The sequence below is a fragment of the Spea bombifrons genome, chromosome 8 (assembly GCF_027358695.1).
Source record: "Spea bombifrons isolate aSpeBom1 chromosome 8, aSpeBom1.2.pri, whole genome shotgun sequence".
NCBI lineage: Eukaryota > Metazoa > Chordata > Amphibia > Anura > Pelobatidae > Spea > Spea bombifrons.
The window spans coordinates 6188228-6201031 of NC_071094.1; the positions used below are offsets into that span (position 1 = coordinate 6188228).

The following is a 12804-nucleotide window of genomic DNA, read 5'->3' on the forward strand; positions in this document are numbered from 1 at the left end:
GTTGCCGGTGGTTCAGACGGTATCCGTCAGCCTGCTGGCTTTGTAACATTTGTTATAGTTCCGCATGTTGTACGTGGAATAGGTGTCTGCGTTTACATAGAAGCAGCTCCCCCTCTCTTTATTATGGTTGAGTCCTTTATCCTGTGATTTTCTGAGAGACCCGCCACCATTACTAGTACAAAATAACTAATATCACGGGTGCAGCCTATGGCCGGCGCTCTCATTCTGTCTCCATCTTTCCCAGCCCCGAGCCTTGTATTTATAACTCACAGGCATATTTCCATTCCTGCCCCCGCTCTGACAGATGTGCGCTCTCTGGTTTGCCTGTAGGGATCTTTACCCTTTCCACAGCGTGGACCCCATTCAGGTCGCCTTGTGATCGCCGTCCAGGGGTTGTGTAGTTGTCTTGTTGGTTTTAATTATTGAAAAGCCACCATAGTGTCTCAATACCTCTGTAAGCCCTACAGATATGTTACGTGCTCATCCGGGTTTGGTTATCTATGCCTTTCTTTAAGCAGTTATCACGTGAATTTAGGTTTTGGTAACTCGTGTGGTTTGTGCGATTATTGTGATATTCCGCCTACCAGCGCATAATTCACATATTACACCCAACTCTTAGGGCAAAATGATTGTTCTGTTATCTAGTTGGCTGTAAGAGATTGATCTCTCCATCATAGTCTTAATCGGATCTATTACATATTTAAAAGATGGCAGCTGAACAAATCAAATGATCTGTAGCAGGGAGGAGAGAGGGCAGAATATTTAAAGGTACGGCATAAACTATAGGCAGGTTTGATAAAACAAATAACATGCTTCATCACGCCGCCTCAGAACGAAGCAGGTTTGTAATGTCTTGGTTTACAATTAATTATAAAAATAATAGAACGCAGTAACTGATTTTTAGGACGCTTGTAAACTTCTTCACTTTTTTAAAGGGACACTCCAGCCATCGTCAGCACTTTAATGCATCTGATAGCTGCGCAGTCCCTTTAACTTTCCATGTTGCAACTGCATGGAGCGTTATAAAGAATCCCCCAAATGCATTTGCCTCTTCCCAGGAGATGCGCCGGGGCAAATACTACTCCCTAGACAGCTCCAACGCTGGCTCAGGGAAAGCTGGGACGGGGGTCTGTACAGACCCCACGTGTGAAAAACGCTGTCATTGATATCAATAGGAGCCACTGCTATAAGCAGCCTCTCAATGAGAAGAATAGTTGTACTATAGAGGGGAAGGGTAGCTGCTGCGTTTTGGAAGAATGCATATTAAAATACTGTCAGAGGGTTGGGGTCACTCGCAGAGCACTTTAATAGGCATTCCTCTTCACAGGAGGCGTCGGGGACATTAAACTGTCCCTTTAAGTGCACTGTATCTGGCTGGTTTCCCGTCAGCCAGCAGCAACACCCAGGTCGCCAAATGGTTTGGGTATTAGTCTGGAACAGACATATTCAGCCATCAAGGATGAATAATATTTCAATTACATTAAATACAGTTATAATAAATAAACCACAACAAATTCTTGCTATGTGGAATCAGGATCGCCATTCGTTTTATATGTCGATGTCACTAAGCTGCTGGCCTTAAAGAAAACATAAAATAATGACTCGCTATCAGATAAAATGCAGATTAAAGAATAATCCTCGGAGACAGCAGTTGTCTGGCTCCTTAAACCCTATTTTTCCTGCCATCTGCCTTGAATTGGACAAATTACACAGAGTGCAAGAATATATTATTTTGGTTAGTTTGGGCAGCCTGCAAGGGCTTCCCCTTTGGCAAGTCCTTTCCCAGTATTTCCTCCCCGGACAAGTATCCAACCTCAACAGAATTAGCAGAAATAATAATGTTGGGAGCCTGTAGATTTTCTAAATGACCAGATCTGTTCCGTTAAGACAAAACATTAATTTCTGTGTCTAGCCTGTTAAGCCAATAAACTTTAGCAGATTTGCCATTTTATTCTTTCCTCTGAAGGTTTAATCGCATAAAAACAGGAACCTTTAAGAAGCTTTCTTTGTGGCAGCGACCTATCAGAGGGTGATTTAGGGGCACAAGAAATAGTTCTGGGAAGGGATTGGCATCAACTATTCTTAATATATATATTACACACACGGTGTCAGATAGCCCAGTCCAATCTCCCAATAACTGTTGGCATAGACGGAGTGAGGAAATATTCTGCTATCAGGATGGATAATTGATTTATTATTATTATGGATTCTGAGGTTGAATAAATAAATGGGTTTCCTTGCTCATTGAGATGCATAAAAGTGATAGTAATATCCACGTGCTGTCAGTAATTTGTTTGTTATGATGTCACAGGGGTCACATGGTATTTTAGGCAGTCCACGCGGTGAGAGGTCAGTGGAAGAGAAGCTGCCCGTTTTCCCCACTTTCACCCTCTGTGCTTTTGTAGTAGTTACCGTGGAAACAGCCTGCTTTTTGCAGTCACTCTCGCATATGATTTTTGTATTCAAAAAAAATACTTGCCCAGCTCTAATAGGGAGCCCCTCCTAGTTCAGAACAGGAAGTGCCGGGCATTTGATATGTAAAAGTTGCATTTAAAGAATGGGTCACGCTTGCGTTTTCCGGCTCATCTGACATCGGCCTGGAAGGGACCCGGGGGAGGGCATGTATGCTAGTAACGGACGTATTTTGGAGGGATTGGCCCCGCCCCTCCGAACCATTCCCAAGAGCCATGAGTGATGAGTCATACTGGGTTGCCATGGAAACCCCTAACAACCGGTTGATAATTGCGGTGCAGGAACCACTAACCTGTTTTGTTGGATGTTTCAGTGCAGATATCTGAATCGCTGACGTTTGTAATAATCACTTTATTTTTTTTTATTGATCAGGTATTTGTTTAGTTGACAGGCAGGTCATCTCGGCCTCCTCAGCTGAGCTGCAGATCCATTAATACAGAGCAAGCCGAATAGTGCAGAGGTTGCATGCTGTAGCACTGCAGCTGCCATTGCAATAAATGACAATTATAATTTTATGTTGATTTGGTGAAATAGCTCCACAGATCAGCATGCCTCATAAATGTCTGTATTTGGCCCAAAATCCCTGGTTCCCCTGATGCCCCCTCTTTTCTAGGAGGTCAGAATGTTTGCTGGGTATGAGGGTACTTTATTGCAGTCTTCGTGACGTAAACTGTATCAAAAACTCAGATTGCTATACATTGTAGCGAGAAAAACAGAAAGTATCAAAAAGAAGAAACACTTTCTGTACATTTCAGAAAGTTTATTAATTTATTAAACCTTAAAAAAAATTGTGTCTTCCGCCTACATCTTTTACTTTTGTGTCCGGAGAAGCGGAGGAACTGAAGAAGGCTTTAGTTTTGTTTCTGCGTTGTGGTCGCCTCATACTCGTGCGAGGTGAGTGCGATCGGTTGTGTGAAGGCGTCTTTGTTCGGTGAAGACGTTAAATACTCGGGCAGATTAGTCAGATGGTAAGTGAGCAGCTCTTTCCGGGGGTCATGCAGGTATACAGATGAGACAGATGATGCCATTGCTCTGGTATAACTTGGTTGGTGTGTGAAATCGTTCAATATGCTGGCCTCTTGTTCTAACATTTCTCTTCCGTTATAGGAAGGGAGTTTATTATACGCTTAAACCTTCAGAGGAAAGAATAAAATCACAGAACTCATCAGGTTTATTTGCTTAACGCACCCTAAAGACCGCAATTAATGTTTTAATCAATGTGGAAAAGTCACTGGAAAAACTTATAACCCACAACATCTAGTTGCATCTAATCTCTTTCAAACTTACACTACTGTTCAAATGTTTGGGGTCACTTAGTAATGTTTTGTTTTTAGATTAACATGAAATGGATCAGAAATTCAGTGCAGACGGGGTTAATGTTGTAAATGACTTTTGTAGCAGGAAACCTCTGTTTTTTAATGGAATTTCTTCATAGGCGTTTATCACTCCCATCACTCCTGTGTTGCAATGGCCGTTTATCACTCCCATCACTCCTGTGTTCCAATGGCCCTTTATCACTCCCATCACTCCCATCACTCCTGTGTTCCAATGGCACGTTGTGTTTGCTGATCCGAGTTTAAAAGCCTAACTGATCGTTAGATACCCTTTTGCACTTACATTACATTGTGTTGCTAGAATTTTCCTCAAACTTTTTAATGGCCGTGCATGCGCCGAAGCAGAAATTCTAATCTCGTGCCTGTTGGGTATTAGTTTGAAAAGTATTATTGAAGGCGGAGGCGTTCACATCTTCCGAGGTGTTGATTACTGATATGTGGTTTTGCACAAACCCCCTCTTTTTTATTGCATTTGTTCGTCGCTCGCGTCAGCTGCTTCTCATTACAGACAAACTGTGGTTAGCGGCTCTTAAGTGGAGCGAAAAAAGGATGTAGAACGGAAGAAAGAGGGGACTGCAAACAGGGGACGGAGATTTCCACAGATGAGGGAAGTTCACACAGGGAACCTTTTCCACATAACGTTAGGCCTTTTTGTCGGTTTACCCCTAAGGTCTTTACGCATCTCCTGACTGCTGTGTTTTTGCGGGACAGACTATAACAGTTGGCAGTTAGGGAAAGCCCGAAATATGTAAGGAAGATCATAAATAAAATAGAAATCATCATAGCGGTGAAAGACCTTCAAACTGCCTAAAGGGCAGACAAGATGGATACAGAGAATACAGACTGCAGATCGGCCCCATTCGGCCCCCCGTCTAGTCTGTCTCTTTCCCCTGCTGTAAAGACTTAAACCCTAATCAGTCATTGGTCTCGTCTTTGATTCAGGAGCCCTATTGCCTATCCCATGCATGTGTCAGGAGCTTTTATCAATGCGACCCTATTGGCTGGAATCCTTGCCCACCCAGCAGTCATTGGTTATTACATCCATCCGTTATTTTTGTGAATTTCTGACGTACAATAGGCCGTGGCGTAGGCTGACATCGCTGGTTTCCCCCCTAATGTCAAGCAGTTGCCCGTCTGCAGATGTCTCCCAAACCGCACAAATATTTGTTTGCCCCTGTGTAATACTTTAATACACATATCTGATCACAGTGAACTGTATGCGATGTAAGATACCGGAAGCAGGGCTAGATCGATATATTGCTGAGCGGTATTGGCACGGCCGTGGCCCCCGTGGACTGGAGTTAAAAGTGCACTCCCAATCATGCAAAATTTAGTTATTGAAAGCAAACTCTCCCTGCTAGAGTAAACCGTCGTCCGTAGGGTTAACATTGTACCACATGATTATTAATAATAATTTATTATCATGCATACTGTAAAAAAAAACACAATAAGGCAAACGTAAGAGCAAACAAAAAAAACAAAAGTCCTTTCAGTTTAAACCGAGCCGGATTGCTGCCCTGGCAATAGCCGCATAATTAATGTTGTTTTATTCATGAATTAGAGAAAATAAGCGCTGTGTTTTGTTTGCGGCCGCTCAGCATTTCTGCAAATGTCTCGTTGGGATCCCCACCTACATGGAGACGGAAGGCATTCTTTTCGGTTTAGTCCTAACGCTCTGCAGACAAAGAGAGGTCTCTCTCTCTCTCTCGTACGTCTCGTAGGACGTTTGAATGAGAGTTAAGCCCGTGACGCGTCCTTTTGAAAAAATGTTATTGCATCGGAAGTTTAATACTCTCTGTTCTAAGACCGTTTGTAAAGCCAGCGGGGTTCCAAAGCTGCCGTTTCAGTGTTATCGTTAATAAGTATTAACCATATATTTCTTTTAATTGCGCGTTAATTATGCTGAATCCCGTTATACGTAGGGCTCTCCTTTCCTGATTAAACATAGAATCAAATGTATTCTTCTTCTTAGTGTTTATTATTATTGTTATCATTATTATTATTATTATTATTGTTAAATAAAGAGGGGCCCGACTCTGAAGCTTTACCCCTTTTCACACGGACAACAATAAGGAATTTCTTAACCCTCGTTGTGCCAGATCTTTGGCAGTCAAAAGGTTAACAGGACCCAAAACAGTTTGTAGAGAACAGGAACTGGTTTATACTGGGCAAGCACAATTTGAAGCAAGTGTATAGATCAAGAGCGCTCTGCAACCGCTGCCAGCCCAACCCCCACCTCTTCACGTAGCCTGACGTGCGTTATACGGAGCGCTTCAGTAGAAAATTATGAACTTTCACGTCCAGCTGCGTTGTCAGGAAAAGTCAGCATTTCCAAATTAGCAGTTTTTCTGTGATGCACGTGCACTTAGAGTACAGTATATACCGTGTGTGTGTATATATACACGGTATAATAAAATAAGCTATATAAATAAGATAATACATGTCTGGATTTACTTTAGTTGTTCTGTTCACATTGCTGCAAAATTCTAAGCTTCCGACTGACAAGGTAGATATTCTAATAAAGTTCAGTTTTATAAACCACTTCCCCTTACGTGATTTTGTACAGACTGCTGTCAGGCTGAACAGATGAATAAAACCATAACCTTTGCCTTTATGTTCTCTTTGTTTAGTTTTGCCATCAAACAATAAGCCTTTTAATGGAACGCTCTATTATTTATGAATTCAAAAGAAAGACGTTGGGCTGGCCACACAGCAGCTGTATCGGAACAGAGAAGTCTGCCCAGATAGGTTTTATTTCACCTGCAGTTTTTTTCCTCCCCCCCCCACACGTCTATTCACTTTAATAATTATTGATATTGAACAATGAAAATATTGTGTGTGTCAAACTTACACATATATGAGTAGATAAGAATGTCTGCGGCGAGCGCAGTTACACATTTTCACCCTTAGGTGGCGGAGATGAAACAGACTGAGAAGGATACAGTTCTGCGTCTGCAGGAAAAAGGGGGCATGTTTTCACAGTGTACCCCCGATATAGGGAGAGAGATCAGCGCTATATAAATCAATAAATAATGTAATTGGTGCAAGCGATTTGGTTAAAAGACAGTAATTTTATTTCATCTATAAAGTGATTTTTATTTTTTTTGCTTTTTAAACGGCTGTCTGATATTTGCCAGCATTAAACAGACCGGAGCTTCACAGTTTATTTATGGGTTTATTTGGTTAACGGTAGAACGTGTATTGTTTACGTGGAAGCATTACGTAGACCGCTACAAAGCAGTAATAGACTGCGAAGAAGAAGGTGCAAAGTTCCCCAAATCATTAGTCATCTTGATTCGCTCGGGGTATTGAAATAAAAATTCACGTTCAGCTGCAATCTGTCCGGGCGTATGAGAGCTGGCAGACGGTCTATGACTGTTTGCAAAACAAGATAAAGAGAATGTACACATGATTGACTTTTGTTTAAGTAAAAAAAAAAAGATATGAGATAATTAAGCATTTTACATCCGCCGCGTATCACTTGGAATGCTTGCAAACGTCAGCTCTGAACAGGAACATTTCTTCGCTTGTAGGTGTGATGGCAGAGGGGGTTTATTCCAAAGGCAAATGCTGCCCGTCCCGGCTGCCCTTATCTATCCGGCGTCTGTCAGATTGCCGGCTGGCGGTCCAGCTCCTTTCCAATGCAGGCATTAAAGGGACGCTCCTGCCGTTCTATGCACTTTAATGCATGTGAGAGCAGAGAGGTCTCTTACTGTACGTCGTGTCTCCCCTGCAGATTCAATTTTTGGGTTTTTTTTAGTTTTTTTTCCCATCGGTCTAACGATTTCAACATTAATATTTGATGTTTTCTTAAGAAAACAATTAACCTTTGGTTCATTGACATTAGAGGGAAAGCCCTATGTAATTATTTCTCATGCCCCTCGGAGGATTAATTTACATTCATGGGTGCTAATGCTTTTATCGTATAGCGTCTGGGTTTGATTGGCAGCTGTTCCCCTGATTAGATTGACTGTATATAATAACCAGAGTACTTAATACTCATCTCGTACCCCTTTTTTTCTGCCGAATGGCCTTTTTTGGACAGGCAAACATTACATGAGTATGAAAGTCAAGGCGTGTGCTCCATGTATGTATACACAATATTGCTGCGAATTCCTTGGCATGCTGTGTCAGTACTAATGTATGTAAACATATAAGGTCGTTGGCCGGGGACACACAAACGCTTTGAAAATGTTCTACCCCCGGGCCGTATGAACGCTTCGCTTCTGCTTAACCTTCCTGACGTGCCCTGCGCATGAACCGCAGCATTTGGTGCTGTCTGTCAGGGTTCCCGGCTCTCCCGCTACAGGGACTGAGGAGAAAGGTTCCCGGTGACTCATTTATTTTAAAGTGACGAGACGTTCGGCTTTTTTTAGGGATCTGTTTCCTGACACCGCGTCCTTGGAAATGGCCCCGTATTCCTCCTTCCCCACCCAAAATATCTATGTGAATAATTAGCGAATTATATCGTCGCAGTCAGCTCTTCCATTACAAAAATCACCAATTTCATTTTATTAATTACTGTCCTTTAAAGATCTCAAGGGCTACCGTGTGTTGGATATATACGCGGGATTTACCATGGTCTGGGCCATTACGAAACCATCTCAACGCTTTTATATATATATGAGGTCTTGGGGCTGTGCAAGCCACGCAAACGTTTATATTTGTGAAGTTTGAGTTTTCTACAAATATTTAAATGAAATATAGTGTTGGAAGGCTGCACTTTCATGAAAACGTGTCCTGCTCCGTTTTGCAGATGTCTTAATTGGCCGGCTGTCGACTACACGCATCCAGTTGGACGGAGTCTGATAACTCCCTTGGCCCCGATCGAACAAATTCTCTTTTTCTTAACGTTAATCCCAACATCTGCTTGTATTCTGACGAGAGCTCTTCTTTATCATCGCTGCTGTTCTTATCCCCCCTCTCTTAATGTCCTACCTTGTTGGGGGTTTAATATCTTAAGTATAGTTTGATCGGTGGAGTTCTGATCAGAAGTGTCAATTTAGACTTTCCAACGCGATGTGCCGTCGGCGCAATATCTCTTAATGATGGCTACAAATCTAAATCCCATCAATGGGTAACTCGCGTGTAACTCTCTTGGCTCTGAGTCAACGCGCTTTGCGTCTTTTTTTCAATTCATTCTTTAAAATAGACTCATTAAGTAAGGTCTGAGTCATTGTGAGCTAATGGGATGAGGAAAGAGGTGGGTGGTGGGAAATATTTCAGCGTCACGCTATCAGTTCCAGTAAAACACTCATTATTGAGGCTTGTTTTTAGCATCTGAGCCAAAAATCTGTTACCTCCAACAGTCTTCAGACTTAACAGAGAGGCTTTTACCTAAATGTCACTGGGCATATATAAAACCGCTACTTTTACTCCGCTACGCGCGGCTCTGCGTGCTGATTTGACTTGGAAATGATTTGTCCTGTTGTTGGGGTCCTGTCCCCTTCCATATAAATAAAAAGGGGGTCGCTCTTTGTGTCCCCGGGGGGCTCTTCACGTGTTCGATGGGTAGCGTGTGCATCCGCAGCTCCCAACGCAGTGTCATAGCATTGATAATCTGGACGGAGAATGAGCACAAATGCAAAGGAGAATGTATATATTTTTTTGTGTGTTTGGGTGGCAGACACGGTCACAAAGTGTTAATAAACGAGCATCTAGTTTACTAAACCAAAGAGCAGTCATAATGCTAATTCAGATCAATAACGAAGGAACTGTTACCTGTCCCTGACACCCCCTTTAAATAAGAACGCATATCAAAGTGCTCCGTGATTCGGACATGTCTTGCCAGTGATTGGCTCCTTCAGGCAGCCAATCAGTGGCAGGAAAACACTCCCTTTGAAATCAGCGGGAGGGCTCGCAGCACATACGCACAGGGGTCTAAACATACCCCAGGCGATGCTAGAACCGGCCGGCCGTAAGTATCAGACGCACGGAGATGTGTTCTGCCGAAAACGTCTGCTGCACACAAAATAGATGTGGGGCGGGGGAAGGGAAAATACCCATGGGGGGATTCTACAGAACTTTGCAAAAGCAACACCACAAACATTTAAAGGATCCCCCCCATCATATGATTCCCCCTCCCCCCATCATATGATGGCCCGAGTGTCCTTTTAATCCAATAAATGAAATGTAGCGATCCTCCTGCTTCTGTCCCTCGCTCCGCTGCCTTGCGATATAGATGGTGCATGGTAACAATCACCGACACGTGGAACAGGAGTCTAGTTATCAGCCAATCAGCAATTAGTCTGTTTAACAATCAGCAATTAGTCTGTTTAACAATCAGCGTCTCCGGCACATTACTGGATCCGGGCCAGGAGGCTGCATTCTCATGTCGATTCTCTGTGCGCCAGCTTCGTTCCTTCTGAATGTCCGAGGCGTTATTCCTCTACTGACTGTATTAGTTTACACTATAATGCTCACCGCCATAACATTTTATTGTTGGGGAGGAAGGAGAGAATGGACACCCCAGCGCCGGACGTGGCCAAACCTTTGTCCATGTCTGACAGGAACAAAAAGCTTTCTATTTCTTCTGTGATTAAAATTCTCCTTTTCTAAGTAGTATAGAGTTCGTCTGAATGCACGCGGTCCTTTAAACTGGGCTTAAACTTACAGATCAAAGGGTGTAGGGTGATGATGGTCTGCTTGGCTCAAGGTATAAAACTATGGGAGCTGAGGATCATGGGAGTTGTAGTTCAGCCCCAGCTGCAGGGTAGTCGTTTCCCCGCTCCTCTGTTTCAGATGTGTTTCCCCTTCCAGAATTATTTGGACTCTTGCCTGGCTGACCGCATATAAAGTTAATCCTTAGCTTATATGTTTTTCTGTGCTATATATAAACCGCGTCTCGAGGTAAACGAGGTGTCGAGTGTTTCCATTTCCAATTAGCAGTGCCATTAAGATACATTTTTGGTTTATTTCTCGAGGTTTACATGAAATGAAAACACATGTTTTTTGGCAGAGCTTTCCCGCTGGTGATAAACTCCGGGGATATGCATTTATTCACACTATGGCTTAACCCTTCACGCTTTCTCTACCTCTGTGTTTCTGCAGGATCAGTTTGACAACTTGGAGAAACACACACAATGGGGCATCGAAGTGCTGGAAAAATACATCAAGTTCGTAAAGGAGCGAACGGAGATTGAAATCGGCTATGCAAAACAGCTCCGGTGAGTGTAAGCGGGGCGATTATTCATCTAATTATTCTGGGTGACACGCTCTATGCCTCTTGAAATAAATGTCGGTGGTCACTATTGTAATCAGAAGGTCATAAGTATTTCTAGAACTTAGGAGCCGGCTAGACATTCATCGAATTCCGCTGCACCCAGGAGCTTCGAGTAGAGTAATGACCTCCTGACCCATGAAGCTTTCACTCCGATGCAGAAGAACAGGAGTTTTAACCTAAAGATTTGCTCTGGCACAACTCTGGGGTTTGTGATTTTTTATATAGTGCCAGCATATTCCGCAGCGCTGTACAACGAGCAAACAGGACATAACAAGTGCCGCATCATCTAACAATTTGGTGACGAGGGCCCTGCTCAAACTGGCTCACAATCCAGAAGACCGGATGGACCTCAATATCCATTTGGCTACGAGACCCATTGAAAAGGCTAAAGAAGAATTCTGCTACTTCCAACTATTAAAGGAGGGGGAAGTATTTTGTTGAAGAAGCTTATGAGTTGCACTCAGTTGAGTGAAAACGAGGCATCTCCCACTGAGTCCGGCTCCACAGATATTTCTGTATCCAATTACTCACTGAGCTGTTTCTCATTTGTATCCAATCCTCATTACCCTTAATGGTGATGTCAGGCAGCCAATAGGATGCAGCTGTGCTGCTGATGTGTCTTTATTAACATGAAACCGCTCCGGAGCAGCGGAGTCATAAAATATCTCTCTAACGGATCATGGTCCCGGGTGCCGAGCACATCGTTTTCCAGGGGAGTCTTATTCTAACGAATTAAAGTTTACATATGTACCTTCACAAGTACGTAACAAGGTCACACAGTTGGCATCTGGTTTTAATACAACTGCAGATGTTTTTTTGTCAAGGAACGTGTTTTTTTGACTAATGCTTCTCCCATTGTGCCCTTCCCATAGCAGTGTGTTCTCAACATGGAGGCCAGACGCTCTTCATCCTCACATTTTGCCTCCAATAGAGGTAGTTGATTGCTGCAGAGTGAAGTTTACGTTCAGTAGATAAAATGCTGGCCGTCGGGCTCTTCTTATCCTCGCTGGAGGTCAACGATCAACAGAGTTGGACTGCGGCGATTACTCATATTACGGGCTACTCACCAATAGCAAAGCTATGCGTCACTAATCCACTCATACATCGTGAATACTTTGCAAGCTGGGTGTCTTGAGAAATTCCTTTAAGATCTACGCCCTCCACTTGTGCTATTTTCATTCTACCCATCCTTGTACTTCACGCGACACTCCCGTTCCCACCCCACCATCTCAGTTCTCGGGGTGAGAATCTGGATCCGTTCGCTCAGATAGGGCCAGCACAAATAGCGGTCACTACTTTCCAGCCAAAACGCCGAACAAAGAACTTTCTCGGCCTTTAGAGGAATTAATCGCATTCAAACGAGAAGCGGTACTGAGAAACATTTAAGGAAGCTGTGTTCCAAGCTAAGACGCAGAAGAAGTGACAACGTGATTAACAGTACAATGCAGAACTTGTCTTTATTTAAGACTAAGATGAATAAAGTGTTAAAATCTGGAGAGAAATAATAATAATCTAAGTTTGCGTATTTTGCTTGTGTTTCAGTAACATTTGTATCTATCTGTTCACCGGGGCCGTTATGCCTCCCGATTGCAAGCATTTAAATCGTCTTTGCCAAGCACCCTGGAGAAGTGAGAGACTTAACCTTGTTTTGAGGTTGATGGATGGTTCTCGTTACGAAAGACAAAATGGGAAACAGACTCTGGGTTGTTGTTCCTTCAAGTAATTTGGTTCTCTTATTTTAAAGAAAAAGCGGATTCTGATTTCAGTTTTCTAGCA

General features: G+C 43.0%; 1 protein-coding gene across 3 annotated transcripts in view; it reads left to right on the plus strand.

The window, feature by feature from the left end:
* FNBP1 (formin binding protein 1) overlaps positions 1 to 12804 on the plus strand; it is a 172697-nt gene that overhangs the window by 117456 nt on the left and 42437 nt on the right. For 2 of the 3 annotated variants that reach the window (XM_053472819.1, XM_053472820.1), the window contains exon 2: positions 10857 to 10972. In XM_053472819.1, the coding sequence (XP_053328794.1) occupies positions 10857 to 10972 (116 nt within the window). Of the gene's footprint in view, positions 1 to 3350; positions 3441 to 10856; positions 10973 to 12804 lie in introns of those variants that run through there. The other variant, XM_053472821.1, reaches the window with a different exon arrangement.